The sequence below is a fragment of the Carassius gibelio genome, chromosome B4, assembly GCF_023724105.1.
Source record: "Carassius gibelio isolate Cgi1373 ecotype wild population from Czech Republic chromosome B4, carGib1.2-hapl.c, whole genome shotgun sequence".
NCBI lineage: Eukaryota > Metazoa > Chordata > Actinopteri > Cypriniformes > Cyprinidae > Carassius > Carassius gibelio.
In genome coordinates this window covers 599600-615462 of record NC_068399.1, presented here as the reverse complement: position 1 = coordinate 615462, position 15863 = coordinate 599600, and the positions used below count along the sequence as shown (strand labels likewise).

At 37.0% G+C, this 15863-nt stretch overlaps 1 protein-coding gene across 2 annotated transcripts; it reads right to left on the bottom strand.

The window, feature by feature from the left end:
• Positions 1-909: 909 nt before the first annotated feature.
• On the bottom strand, positions 910-5414 carry LOC127956171 (uncharacterized). Of its 2 annotated transcripts, none has more exons than XM_052553931.1 (2): positions 4287-5414; positions 910-1113 (listed from the first exon to the last, which is right to left on the bottom strand). In XM_052553931.1, the coding sequence occupies exon 1, from the start codon at positions 5175-5177 to the stop codon at positions 4290-4292; it is 888 nt and encodes a 295-aa protein (XP_052409891.1). In that variant the 5' UTR covers positions 5178-5414; the 3' UTR covers positions 910-1113; positions 4287-4289. The 2 variants fall into 2 exon arrangements, with proteins under 2 accessions (XP_052409891.1, XP_052409892.1); XM_052553932.1 differs by having other exon boundaries at positions 910-1090.
• Between the last annotated feature and the right edge of the window lie 10449 nt (positions 5415-15863).

Below are 15863 nucleotides of genomic sequence, written 5' to 3'. Positions count from 1 at the left end.
CCAGTAATGAAGGACTTGTTTATGATTATGATATTCAGACAGTTTTACTGGCAGTTTGGATACCTCGAAATCGCACTTTAAAAGAACCTCTGAGCTTCCCACTTATCAAAAATATTTTTGGGAATATGATACCATAGCGAGTCAGGTTTATCTAAAAAGGTTTTTACCCAGTTAACTCTAAAAACTCCAACCATAGATTCAAAATCAATTGTTTTTAACCCCCATTTATTATAGTCCTTTACAAGTTGTGATTTTTCTCAATGTAGTGCATTTTTTTACGCCAGATGAATTGGTAAATTATAGTATTTGCTTTTCTTATGTTTTGTGAACTAATATAGAGAGAATAACTTGGGTAAATTAATTTAGAAATGATTTTGACAATAGATTACATCCTAAAATAGTTAAGTCTCTTGTTAACCAATGATTTAGGTTTCTTTTTATTTCTTCAAATTTCTCTGTTATATTTTTGGATTCTCTTATTGCCAAGTTTTTAGGTAAATGAATGCCCAAGTATTTAACATCATTCTTAACTGGAATCATCTCCAAGTCTGTTTCAGTGCAATCATAAAAGGGCAATATTTTAATTTTTTTTAGATTAACGCAAGGGCCTGGTGCCCTTGAAAAAACAGAAATCGCATATAAAGCCTTGTGAAGAATTGATTTGTCCTGTAGAAATATCACTGTATCGTCATCAAATTGGCTTATTTTCAATTCGGTGTCGCAAACTTTTATCCCTTCAATTCAATTCAATTCAAGTTTATTTGTATAGCGCTTTTTACAAAATAAATCGTTACAAAGCAACTTTACAGAAAATTATGTTTCTACAATATTTAGTAGTAGCTAGTAGTTTGTGCACATTTAACAGGATTTTAGAAAAAATAATAATAATAATAATAATAATATAAGACGTAGTCAGCTAGACGATGAACTATCAATATTATTAATTAAGTTATTATATGATTCAGTCACGCATTTAGCAATAATTGTTAGTTCTGTTTGTTGATTCAAGGTAGCATCATCTGGGGTCCTCTGAGGGTCAGCATCATCTCTTCTCAGGTGTTCTGGATCCAGACTGGAGCTTGTGTAAATCCTAGTTACCACGGGATGTAAATCCTGTGGCAAAACATAGAAACAAAATACAGACATCATTAGCATAGCTGCTGATCCAACAAAGTAAAATTAGTTTAACCCAAGTTAATGAATAAAAATGCACCTTTGAACAGATGCAACTACACTCACAGTTAAAAAGATACATTATTCGAATGCTTGGCGAAAGAGATGTGTTTTTAATCTAGATTTAAACAGAGAGAGTGTGTCTGAACCCCGAACATTATCAGGAAGGCTATTCCAGAGTTTGGGAGCCAAATGTGAGAAAGCTCTACCTCCTTTAGTGGACTTTGCTATCCTAGGAACGACCAAAAGTCCAGCGTTTTGTGACCTTAGGGAGCGTGATGGGTTGTAATGTGGTAGAAGGCTAGTTAGGTACGCTGGAGCTAAACCATTTAGGGCCTTATAGGTAAGTAATGATAATTTGTAACTGATACGGAACTTAATAGGTAGCCAGTGCAGAGACTGTAAAATTGGGGTAATATGATCATATTTTCTTGACCTGGTAAGGACTCTAGCTGCTGCATTTTGGACTACCTGTAGCTTGTTTATTGACGAAGCAGGACAACCACCTAGAAGTGCATTACAATAGTCCAGTCTAGAGGTCATGAATGCATGAACTAGCTTTTCTGCATCAGAAACAGATAACATGTTTCGTAGCTTGGCAATGTTTCTAAGATGGAAGAATGCAGTTTTTGTAACATGGGAAATATGATTTTCAAAAGACAAATTGCTGTCTAGTATAACACCCAGATTTCTGACTGTAGAGGAAGTAACAGTACATCCGTCTAGTTGCAGATTGTAATCTACAAGATTCTGTGTAGTGTTTTTTGGTCCAATAATTAGTATCTCTGTCTTATCCGAATTTAATTGGAGAAAATTGTGTGTCATCCAATCTTTTACATTTTTAACACACTCTGTTAGCTTAGATAATTGGGAAGTTTCATCTGGTCTCGTTGAGATATATAGCTGAGTATCATCAGCATAACAGTGGAAGCTAATTCCGTATTTTCTAATAATATTACCAAGGGGCAACATGTATATTGAAAATAGAAGGGGACCTAGGACGGATCCTTGTGGCACTCCATATTTTACTGATGATAAATGAGATGACTCCCCATTTAAGTAAACAAAATGGTAGAGATCGGACAGGTAGGATCTAAACCATCTTAGAGCCTGCCCTTGAATACCTGTATAGTTTTGTAATCGATCTATGAGTATGTCATGATCTATGGTGTCGAACGCAGCACTAAGATCAAGTAAGACTAGAAATGAGATGCAGCCTTGGTCTGACGCAAGGAGCAGGTCATTTGTAATTTTAACAAGTGCAGTTTCTGTGCTATGGTGGGGCCTGAAACCTGACTGAAATTCTTCATACAGATCATTTTTATGCAGGAAGGTGCTCAATTGAGCAGACACAACTTTCTCTAAAATTTTAGACATAAATGGAAGATTTGAAATAGGCCTATAATTTGCCAGTACACTAGGATCTAGTTTTGGTTTCTTAATAAGAGGCTTGATAACCGCCAGCTTGAATGGTTTTGGGACGTGTCCTAAAGTTAACGACGAGTTTATGATATTGAGAAGCGGTTCTTCTGCTACAGGTAACAGCTCTTTCAGTAATTTAGAGGGTACAGGATCTAATAAACATGTTGTTGGTTTAGATACAGTGATAAGTTTATTTAGCTCTTCCTGTCCTATGGTTGTAAAGCACTGCAGTTTATCTTTGGGTGCGATGGATGAAACTGAAGTGTTATACGCTGTAGAATCTACATTCGCTATTGTATTTCTAATGTTATCTATTTTATCAGTGAAGAAATTCATAAAGTCATTACTATTTAACGTTGGTGGAATATTTGAATCAGGTGGCGTCTGGTAATTTGTTAACTTAGCCACTGTGCTAAATAAAAACCTTGGATTGTTTTGGTTATTTTCAATGAGTTTGTGTATATGCTCTGCCCTAGCAGTTTTTAGAGCCTGTCTATAGCTGGACATACTGTTTTTCCATGCAATTCTAAAAACTTCTAAGTTAGTTTTTCTCCATTTGCGTTCAAGACTACGAGTTACTTTCTTGAGAGAGTGAGTATTACTGTTATACCATGGTACAGTACGTTTTTCTCTAACTTTTTTCAATTTGATTGGGGCAACAGCTTCTAATGTATTAGAGAAAATAGTGCCCATGTTGTCAATAATTTCGTCTAATTCATGTGTATTTTTGGGTATAATTAGCAGTTGAGATAGATCAGGCAGGTTATTTGCGAATCTTTCTTTGGTGGCTGGAACAATAGTTCAGCCCAGACGGTAACGCTGCGACATATAGTTAATATCAGTTATACACAGCATGCACGATACAAGGAAATGGTCTGTAATATCATCACTTTGAGGTACGATATCTATAGCAGTAAGATCGAGTCCATGCGATATAATTAAATCTAGTGTATGATTAAAATGATGAGTGGGCCCGGTGACATTTTGCTTGACTCCAAAAGAGTTTATTAGGTCAGTAAACGCAAGTCCTAATGTATCATTTGCATTATCAACGTGAATATTAAAATCTCCCATGATTAGCGCCTTATCAACTGTAACTAGAAGGTCTGAGAGGAAATCTGCAAATTCTTTTAGGAATTCTGTATACAGCCCTGGTGGTCTATACACAGTAGCCAGAGCAAGAGATACATTAGATTTCTTTTGCATGTCTGACAGAGTAACATTTAGCAGAAGTATTTCAAAAGAGTTAAACCTGTATCCTGTTTTCTGGGTAACATTGAGAATATCACTATATATTGTTGACCAGTCTGACGGGGCTCATGCTTATAACAGTAGTTTGGTGGAGTAGACTCATTTAGACCAAAATAATCATTTGGTTTTAGCCAGGTTTCAGTCAAGCAGAGTAAATCAAAACTATTATCGGTGATCATTTCATTTACAATAACTGCTTTTGGTGCGAGTGATCTAATATTTATGAGCCCAAACTTTAAAAATTGTTTTTGTTCATTTACTTTACATTTTTCTGGTTTAATAACGATAAGATTTTTTCTAGATCCTACATTATATTTATATTTTGACCTCACTATTCGGGGAACAGACACAGTCTTAATAGGTTTTACAGCGCAAGTACCTTTAGCATTTAAGCGGTTAGAACAAAACTCATCATAATGGTTATTTGAGAATTGTCTTACTAGTCACATGGAGCGAAGTGTCCTGGAGATGTTGTCAGAGAGAAGCTCCGCTCCAATTTTGCTGGGGTGTAATCCATCAGCGCGAAACAGTCTAGGACGCTCCCAGAAAAGATTCCAGTTATTAACAAATAGCAGTTTCTGTTCTTTACACCATGACAACAACCATTCATTTAAAGCAAAAAGTCTACTGAACCTTTCGCGTCCTCGTCGATACGTGGGCAGTGGTCCTGACACGACGATCGTCGCCGCGGGCGTCGTGCTGCGAACCGTCTCGATCAGGCTCCTGAAGTCCCTCTTCAGCGTCTCCGTCTGCCGCAGCGTGGTGTCGTTAACTCCGGCGTGAAGCACGACCGCTCTGGGGCTCTCGCCGTCCTTTAGGATCGCGGGTATCTGCGCAGAAACATCGAGAACACGAGCACCAGGCAAACAATGAGTGTGCACTTTACCTTCAGCTAACGTAGCACTTACGTGTCGGACGATGGAGTCTCCGATGATCACTGCGTCGCGTCCTGTCTCGCGGAGGGGAGCGAAGCGGTTCTGGATGGAGATCTCGAAGGCAGGAGGGGGAGAAGTAGTCGCCCGGGACCCAGCTCGCGTCCTCCGCTGTGGATGCACCCAGGGTCCGTGGTGTCCCGGCGTCGCAGTGAAGGACATCTGGGAAGATCGTGTCCTGGGTGCACCGGGCCTGCGCAGAGAAACACACGGAGTAGACGTGGTGGGACTGTTAACAGTACGCTGTATACTTACCCCGGACTTGTGAGCGTCAGCCCGGGATGATTCCAGCGCGGCTCTCCGCTCTCTCAGCTGGGCCTGCTTCTGTTCCAGGTCGCGAATCTGCTTCCCCACGGCCTCGAGCTCGAGCTGCACAGAGTGGAGACATTCATCCGCCATTAAAGCAAGTAACAGTGAGTACAGCAGTGGTAATGTGTGAGAATAGAGTATTAGCAATGTAAGCGCAGTTAGCAGCAACCACGCTTGCTGATGCTAACTGGCTAAAAGCTAATAGCGGACCCGGGAGATCAAAATAAAACTAGTGATAGCGAGGCGCTCTGATTGTTTTTGTTGTAGAATACAATAGAGGATATATTCACGCGTTATATAAACGGAAACAATGATGTATAAAATTGATTTTTAAGTTAAAAATAGTAAATGAAAAGAATATAGTGACGGAGCTCAAACGTAGTACAGCCGTCAACAACAGACCTTCAAGGTCTTTATTATTTACTATAAAATAGGCCAGAAGTTGCGTACAGAGAATGAATAATTTTGGTGTAATTGGGCACCCTTGTCTTATTCCACAAGAGACATTGATTCTTGGGGTGATGTCTGATTGCAGTAAAATATAACTATATATTTGGTCATAAAACCTTCTGATTACCTTTCAAAAGTTGTTGCCAAATCCAAAAAGTTGGAGCGATTTCAGTAAAAAGTCATGTTCAATAGAATCAAATGCCTTGAAAAAAATCAATAAACTATATTAGGCTTTTTGTATTAATAAGGCTCTTGTAATCTAACGTCCATAATTAGTCTCACATTGTTATAAATGTGTCTACCTTTAATAAAAGCTTACTGAAATTTGTCTATTTATTTTTATATAGCATATACCAAAGTTAGTAATTTATAATCATTGTAAAGTAGAGTAATAGGTCTCCAATTATCTAATAGTAATAAGTCTTTTTTGGGTTTGGACAACAAGGTTATCAGACCAGTTTTCATTGTAGGGGATAACTGACCATTTTTTTATGCAATCAAGATACGCATTAAATAATACATTTTTAATATCTGTCCAAAAAGTATTAAAGAATTCTGTAGATAAACGATCAGTGCTTGGTGATTTACTGTTTTTGATTTGTTTTCATTTCTGTTAATGTTACATCTCTTTCTAGTGAAAATTTGTCTTCATCTGTTAGTTTTATTACATTTTCGTTTACACTTTTCAGAAAGGCATCACAATCGTCACTCTGAATTTTTTTCTTATATAAGTTGCTATAGAATTGATATACTTCCTCTGTTATTTTATTTGTGTCTTGAATAATATTTCCATTTTGATTTAATTTTGTTATACATTTTTTAGTCTGTCTCCGTTTTTCAAGGCTTAAAAAAAAAGTTTTTTTCCCCCTGCTCCATCCATTTGGCTTTTGATCTTACAAAGGCATCTTTTGCCTTCTCCAAGTATATAACATCTAATTGTTTCTGAAGCATGTGTAACCCTTGTGTCTCTTCTACAGTAATGTTAGGTTTTCCACATAATAAACGTTTCTTTTCAACTATTTCCTTTTGTTTAAGTTTACGGTAGTCAGCAATTTTCTTTCCAGTTTCAATAGCTTGTTGCTTTACTCGAAATTTAAAGCACTCCCATTTACTTATATCTGACAAATCCGTGGCATTAGTTTCAAGACATATTATTCTAAACTGGCTACAGAATTCTTCGTTCAGCAACAAGGAATTATTAAATTTCCAAATATTGTTCGATTTTTGTTTATTGTTTGACTATTGAAAGTGACATCCCAATAAGACAATGGTCCGAAATTGAATATCATATTTTAGTGTAAGATTAGTAATATTTGGAGACACAAGCCAATTTTCTAACCTTGAACATAAATTAGCATCTTCTGGGCTGATCCATGTAAATTGCATTGTGTTGGGGTGTGTCACTCTCCAATAATCTACCAGGTTATTGAACAAACAAAAATTATTTAACATGTCATTATATTCTGGTTGTAACCCCTTTGGAGGGTTTCTGTCAAGCCAAGAATTAGGTGCTATATTAAAGTCACCTCCTATTATTATGCTATCCATAGCATAAGTTTCACTCACACATTCCTTGATTGCTTGAGTTAACTTTAAAGAAACACTCCGACTTTTTGGGACTTTACCTTATTCACAGTATCCCCCAGAGTTAGATAAGTCCATACATACCTTTTTCATTTCTGTGCGTTCTGTAAGTGTTATTTGACGCACCCACTGCTAGCCTAGCTTAGCACAAAGACTCGATGTAAATGGATAATGGTAGCATAGTAATCCCAATAAGTGACAAAATAATGCAAACATTTTCAGCGTGTACAAATAACAAGGCTATATGAGACAGAGACCATTTTTAATTGTATAAATACTGGGAACTATATTCTCACTAGGCGTAGGAGCACAGCTAACGTTACTTGGGTGGAGTGGCTACTTGGGCGGAGAGATTAGCTGGAGGATACTGTGAATAAGCTTAAGTCCCAAAAAGTCGGGAGTGTTCCTTTAACATCATATTTCCATTGAGAGACCTGTTGTTGTACCCATATACATTAATCAAAATCATTTTAAAATCAAATACTTCCATCACAACCATTAGCCAGTGACCTACTTCATAACTTTTATAATCAATAATTTTCCCAACAAACCTAAAAAATAAAATCATCACACCTGCAGAATGAGAAGTTCCATGTGAATACAAAATATTGTCTCCCCATTGTTGCTTCCGGAATTTTTCATCTACCTTGTTAGGATGTGTCTCTTGTATCAAAATAAGGTTGGCTTTAACTTCCTTACAAAATAAAAAATGGCCTTACGCTTAATGTTATTCTTTAAACCTCGAACATTTAAAGAACTAAAAACAATACACTTATGAATGAAACAAAATACATGCTCTTGAATGTGCTTAAAAAATAGGATAAGGCAGGAATTAACAATCTGTCATAGATTACAACTTTGACATTCACAGTAACAGTCCCAGAGGTGATAACAATATACTTGGAAAGAAGACCCTTTGGGCTTTACTTTTTATCAACCAGATTTGATAATGCTTAAAAATATTTAAAGTTATAGAACCTGAAGAGCCTTGAATTTTTTTTTACCACACTTAAATATGTTTTTATTTGATATAAAAATACATGAAATGAGTCCTGGAGCAATCTAGAAAAGGATTGGGTTGAAAGCCACGTCTCATGAGTTTCTATTTCAAATCTGAATAAGATATCATGAAAAATTAGACTCCTGCAAATATTTTTCTCAGACTATGTCTAGACGCCACCCCCCCCCCCACCCCCCAAATATAAGAAAATATATTTCCCAATAGTACTGAAGGCGTCTACAAAATATTTAGTCTGTAAAAATACCACTGCATAGTTTTTTTCAGTTATAAAACACTAGACAGAAACTTAGACATCATAAAAGTGATTTATTTGAGCACTAGAAAAATACAATACGAATAATTTGAGTAAGAAAAATAAGAATAATAAGAAAAATAAAAAAACTTTCCTCAAATCTTTGTGACAGAGTGTGAATAGCATCGTATATGCTTTCCATGCTTACTTTTGATTAATCTCTCCTCTTCAGTTTTTTGGGATTTGGACTTGGTAACGAAGTGTGGTCACTCAGTGGTTTTGCCATCTGCATGTCTTCTTCAAGACATTCATCAAAACATTCCTCACGTATCCCGTCCATACTGTAGTCATGTTCATTGAGGCTAGCTTGGTCCTGAGTGTAAGCCATTTGTTTTTGAGTGTTTTATTTTGTGCGTCTTTTTAAAAAAAATCTAAAGGGTTAATGGTGCCACCTAGTGATCAACTGTAAAAAATACAAAAATGTACCTCTTCCCAACAGGGAAAACCACAAACCATCAAGAATGCATTATTTTATGGTGTCATGGCTTTGCAATCCAGAAATGTCGTTACAATGGAAGTCAATGGGGCAGAAACGGCCACGAACAATTAATGCTGAAGAAAAATAAAAAAATGGATCAAAGCCAATATTCTTACTAATCTTTGACATGCCCAAGACTGATAAAAGGTAAAAAAAATAAATAAAATAAAATAACAAGCCACAATTACTTGAAAATAACTCTTTTTTTTTTTTTTTTTTTTTACCAAATCAGTGACATCATTTATGAACTTGGCATTTAAAGAGTTGAAATCTTGATTTTTTTTATTTTTTATTACAGTTGTTCTCAAATGCTAAAACAGATTTCACAAACGTTTCCTCCATGTTCCCCAATGTCTAAACACAACACCCTTTTCTAAAGTTACATAAACACAACCACACCTTCTCACTTCAAAACTCAAACTTTCACACCAAAAGAGCAGCTTGAAGCTTTCAAAAATGTAAACACTATACACATCATTACACACTACAGAAAAACAATTGAAAACACAATGCTCAATTTGTGGGAAGGTTCTTTGTTTCATAACTGCCAATGCATATTTTTAGAAACTTTACAGTAATGGATGTTCTTAGATCTCTGCAGAGGATTAGTCATTTAGATTTGTGAGTTTCATATGAAGAGTATAAATCTATAGTAAATTCTGCATGTACACTACTCTAACACAACTCAATGCAAAAAATAATCTATTGCACACAACAGTACTCTTGAAAACATGATCAGGGTGTGAAGTTTTTTTTATTTACATTATTCACACCACAATCACTGAGCTGCATCAGGCCACATCACCTCATCCACATCACAGGCTATATTGTCTCTTGCCAGGCCTCCACTGGGATGTCAACACAGGCCAGCTCCATTGCCCTTAGGAGGTTCTCTCTAGTGTATGGTTGTCTGTCATAAACCTTTCACCTCCACGATGATAAGAACTCCTCTATAGGGTTCAGGAAAGGGGAGTAGTGTGGCAGACAGATGTTTAAAAAGTCTTTACTGTTGGTGGTTAACCACTCTCTGATTTGGTTTGTTTTGTGGAAGCGTACATTGTATGTATACTTACTTGCACATACTCGTAACGTAAGTCTTTGTGTTGCACAGAGTTGCACTCAAAGGGAACCCTATAGACCTGTTTCGTCCGCATCTTTTGGCACCGGAGAACTCGGTCTATTGTGGCCAAACTGACATCAATGCTCTCAAAGTTGACATTATCGGCAATGACTTTGTCTCGGATCTCCCGGAGTCTGATGAGGTTGTTCTCACGAACCATATCCACAATGAGGGTTTCTTGTGCCGCTGTAAATATGGCAACCCTCCCACCTCTATGTGGCATTCTTTCAACTCTAAAGAAAGAAACATGTTTTGTCAATTGACATGTTTTACAATACAGGAACAACTGATTTGAAACCAATAGACTACTTTCACAGGCTTGTAAAATTGTATTGCGACAAAGAAAGCAATGGAGTACAACACCTGTTGTGTTGTCTGAATGCCCTGATAATGGTGGCCACGGTGAACCTACTCAGTTTTGGACGGACTCGTAGTCCTGCTTCATGCCATGGACAATGACATGATCAATGACTGTTGCTCTCATATCGTCCGGAATGATGGGGCAAGGTTGTCTTGCTCTCCCTCCTGGACCTTCTCCTCTTCCTCGTTGGCCTGCTCTTCTTCTTCCATGGCCAGCTCTTCTCCCTCCTTTGACTCAAATTCCTGCCTTCATCCATTGTGTTTGTTTGGAATCTTCAGCAAACTGTGCACTGTGAACTTGCTTTTATACATATGGACACAGCATTAGCAACAAGTGTCTTCAATTTTGAGTTCTTGTGTGCAATGAATGATGCCAGGTGTGTTCATTGTGTTCAAATATTGCTGACTGTGGCAAGCATTTTGCATCACATGAGCTTTCATTTGAGAATATGAGCAGAGTTCTTTTGCAACTCTTGTTTTAGTAAAATAAAATGTGTTAAGATTTATGAGAATGGAGGATTGTGTTTTGTGAATTGTGTGTTCATGTGAAATGTGTTTATGATATTGGAAAATGATGGCTAGATTTAGTAAATGTTTAGACAACTGGTCATTTGGTTCAGACTAGAGGATTCACTTTTGTGTTTTAGCATTTGAGAAAAACTGTAACATTTGGTAGTTTTGATCAGGACTGAGGTTGATTAATAAGGACGTTACAATGTTACATTATGATTTATTGTTGTTTTACTTCCTCCTTTCATTTCTATTAACAAACCAACATTTTACAATTACATTCAGTTAGCAATCCGCCCCTTTGCGCCACCTGGCGGTAGTTTCACTAATGATTTTAACATGCGACTGACTTGCAGTTAACGCTGTGGCCCTGTGGCGGGGTACATGCGGTGGTATTACCCATTCTGGTTGTCCACCTACTGTATATTGGATCCATGCATTAGGTCTTAAAGGGGTAGCAGCCTTTAAATACCTGATGTTACATTAGTGGCACCTTCTGTCAGAGAGTAACATTTGTATTTCATTCACAAAGCTAAAATCGGGCCATTCTGTTTTTGCTTCAATTTATTTAATTATACAATCCAAATAACATGTATTTAGCATCTATTTAACATTTCAATTTCACAAAGAAATATGAAACATTTTGTCTGAGAAATAATAAAAGGACACATTTTCATTTAGAATTAGTCTTAAATCTGATTTTGTACATATATATTATAAGAAAATTGCATGGTGTTATCTGTATTGTGAATTTTATCACATTGTAAGCTTATTGAATCATTACATCCCGATATGCTACTAGTTTTTGCTGATCATGCTGATTTGTCCACAGTAACGTTCAGCCTATGTTTTTTTTTATTTCTAGCTAGTTAAATTCATTTTGGGCTACCAAAACCTGAAGAATGATTGGGATTTAGACATTTTGCGAGCCCTTAGGTGTATTTCCCAAAAGCATTGTTAATAATGTCATTACTTGAAACCGTGGGAAATGAGCCCTGTCAGTTTTGACTCAGTGATTCTTTTGTGCTGATCCCTTCTCCATATAGAGGATTATCATCACAAGTTTGGGCCATTCATTAAACAATTCTATTGTTTTGGCTACTTTTACTATATGTTTGGAGTGTCTGGATTCATTTTATTGATTTAAATGACATAATTTGTTGTTCATAGAAATTCTGTGTAAAACTGATGTTGTTAAAAATAAAATGCAAAGAAGTCATGAATCTTTTGACAGGTAAATGTCATTTTATTTAGAGTTGGAAAGCATAAAAACAAGACATCAAGTTAAAATGTTGATGTTACATTGTGTTACATAGCTTAAGTATTATACACATGTATTTTATTTTCCCCCCTTTTCAGATGTCCATTTGTTCTGATTAGGGATCACTCTATTGAGGCTGGGTTCAGGTGGCATGCAATGCAGTTTGCAACAATAAAAATAAAAACAAACTAACACAAATGTAGGATAAGTAAAGCACAAAAACACATTGTCAGTCAACAGGACTCAAAATACACTAATCTTACTGTCTATATGAGGATTTATTCTGACATGTTACTTCAGAAACAGCAGTTCAGCTGCAGTTTTAATGTGATGAAGAGACTCTAATATCTCACTGTTACTGATTTACATTGCAGCTCGAAGCATTATGGGTAGAATCTCTCGTTAATCTATTCTGATTCATCAACACATTTTCACTGATGATTTATAACCAATCCTAAACCCAGGATAGAGCGTCTGAGTGAATGTGGTCTGGACTGTGTGGATGAGGCTCATTGTGTCAGAGACGCTGTAGAAGGACAGAGATCCTGCACTGTAATCCACATACACTCCTATTCTCCTGATGATGGACTTCACAGAGAGACGAGTCTATATATCATTGTGTATGAATGAGTAACTGGAGCGAGAGCAGCTTGAGAGTTGAGTGTTTGCTGTGTTTGGATCCAGTGTGAGAAAACAGACCCCTGAAGACAGAAACAGACATTTATGTGACACAATAAGACATTATTTTGTGTGCGTGTGTGTACCTACTTAACCATATTTTGGGTATGTCCTCCTTTGTAAAACCTTTTTTTTGGAAAACATTTTAATTAACATTTTAATTTAAATCTGTGTGTATGTGTGTGTGTGTGTGTGTGTGTGTGTGTGTGTGTAGACGTACATTTTCGTGGTCCTTCTGTAATCCTGATCTCTCCTCCATGATCCACACTATAAAGCACATACAAAGTGAATGGAGAAAAGAGGTTGGTTTCACAGAGACTGGACTTGTCTAAAGTACAGAGATTCTGAAGCAGTAAAATCTCTGACTGCACTTCACTAGAGCTTAAAAAAAAACTCCAGCGGTGAGAAGCATGTTTGAGTCTCAAACCAGAACATAAAATCAATACCTGTGCTAAATCCAGCATGGGAGGGGACGCACTAAGAAGGAGGCAAAGATATTTGAAGCAGTTTTACTCACCGCCTGGAGCAATACAGGAGCAGGAACGGTAATTAAATTTCTAACGAGAGAGGTAATTCCTAGATTTGGAATTCCATCAGAAATAAGTTCAGATAATGGGTCGGCATTCATACAAAAAACTGTGAAACAAGTGTTGCAACAATTAAGAATAAAACAGAGACTAGGATGCGTTTATAGACCTCAGTCACAAGGGTTAGTGGAGAGGGTTAATGGAGTTATCAAGGCCAAAATAAACAAAATATGTGAAAGTACTAAACTTAATTGGATTGATGCATTACCGCTTGCACTAATGAGCTATCGCATGCAAACTAACAGGAACACTCACGTAACACCGCATGAAATGCTTACGGGTCGACCCATGCCTGTGCCATATTGTAGAGGTCCCTATAAAGGACCGCCTCTAGAACAATTACAAATGGAACTTCGCTCTTATATGAAGAAACTAACTGCCATACATAAAGCTATCTATTTACAGGAAAAAAGAAAAGAGCCCAGTGAGGAATCGGAGACGGCCTGTCCAGTTGTTCCAGGGGACCAAGTTTATCTGAGGGTATTCCGGAGAAAATGGAATGAGCCCAGGAGAGAAGGACCCTACACAGTGGTGAGAGCTACTCCAACAGCAGTCCAAGTGGAGGGAAGCACAACCTGGTATCATCTAAACCACTGTACTAGAGTTCCCACAGGAAAGGCAGAAAGAAAGGAAAGCAGACAACCAGACAATACAGGAGAGAGCAATGAGGAAGAATCAGAGACACATGATGAAGTGCAAACTGACGAGAGCTCTTTCCTCCTGTCAGACAAACTGGAGAGGACAGAGAATAAGTCTGACAACATGTCTGAAGACCATTCTATGCCTAATGAATCTCATAATGCAGACTCAAACTCAACCGATAGAAAGCAACCTGACTTCCCTTCAATTGACTTTACAACCTTTGAACAAAAGTGACAATGTGATCAACTCAACAGAACCAATGCTAATCAAAAATCGTAGAGACATTGATTATGATGTTCAAGGTGATGAAGACGTAAGTCAAATTGATGCATTATGGGATACAGCCCAAAACAATGAATGGTATAAATGGGCAGCCTTTACAGCTAAAGAAACAGGAAAAGAAAATTGCTTGCTGTGCTCCAAATCTCCATTAAACAAAGTAGTAGCCATACCAGATCCATATGACTACCAAAAATGTGCCCAATTTGGGAGAACCTTTTGTCATTTAACAGATTTTACCAGGCCATATTGTATTGCTGAATGCCTAGGATTTTTAGGATATCGGTCAAAATATAAAAATGTAAAAACAGAAAGTAGAGATTCCAAAATGGTATAGCATAGATTATAAACAAGAATATGAGTGTTTCCATAAACCTAAAGGAACCCAAGATGTGGGTAAATTCAAAGGAAGATGTGCTATTATTTGGTATATAGATAAGAAAAATTCTTGGAAATCAGGAGTTCCTTCTATAGCTCCAGAACTTTTAGCATTCGGAACAACTAAAGGAAGTAAGATAGCACCTGAAAAATGTGAAAATCTAACTATAGCCTTACCTCCAATAGAAATTGATGAAGACCAATCATTAATAATAGCAGATTTCTTTTGGATCTGTGGAAGTGAAATATTATTGTCTTCTTTACCAGTTGGATGGAAAGGTATATGTGTAAGAGTACGGTTACTTCAAGAAGTTAGCATGGCACAATGGGGAACAGAACAGAGCACAAACAAGGAAGACAATAGAACTAAAAGAGGATACGAGCCAGACCCCAATGTATATTTAGACTCAATTGGACAACCAAGAGGAATTCCTAATAAATTCAAGGCAAGAAATGAAATAAAAGGAGGTTTTGAGTCACACCAAACAAAAATACAGAGTGGATAAATTATATCTATTATAATCAACAAAGATTCATTAATTATACTGATGAGGCCTTAACCTTATTAGGCGACCAAGTGCATGCAACAAGCAGAATGACATGACAAAACAGACAGGCTCTTAATTGGCTCTTGGCAGACAAGAGAGGAGTTTGTGTTATGTTTGGAGATCAATGTTGTACATTTATTCCAAATAACACCGCCCCTGGAGGAGCTTTCAGTGAAGTTATGACAAAAATAAAAAAATGAAATTACAGCAAATGCCGGAAGAGACCAACACATTTGGGATTGGATTGATGTGAAATTTGGAGCATGGGGAGCATGGTTTGTTAAACTAGGAATGTTTTTAGGAGTTGCCATATTAATAGGAGGATTATTATTTTGCTGTGTATTACCTTTATTAAGATCATTAATCGTCTATGCTACTGTTAAGCAAATGGAAGTGATAAAAGTCCCGAATAATCAACAAAGGATCATTGAAAGGAGTCTGGAGGAATATTATGAAGGATGGCTAAACAAACTGAACTTAAATGAGCAAACTTTTGACAATAGTTCTATTGACTCTGAGGATGAGGAAGATGTCTAAGGGTGAACCATACCCTGGATATAAGTGCCAGTTGAACTTTGGCCCAGGGAG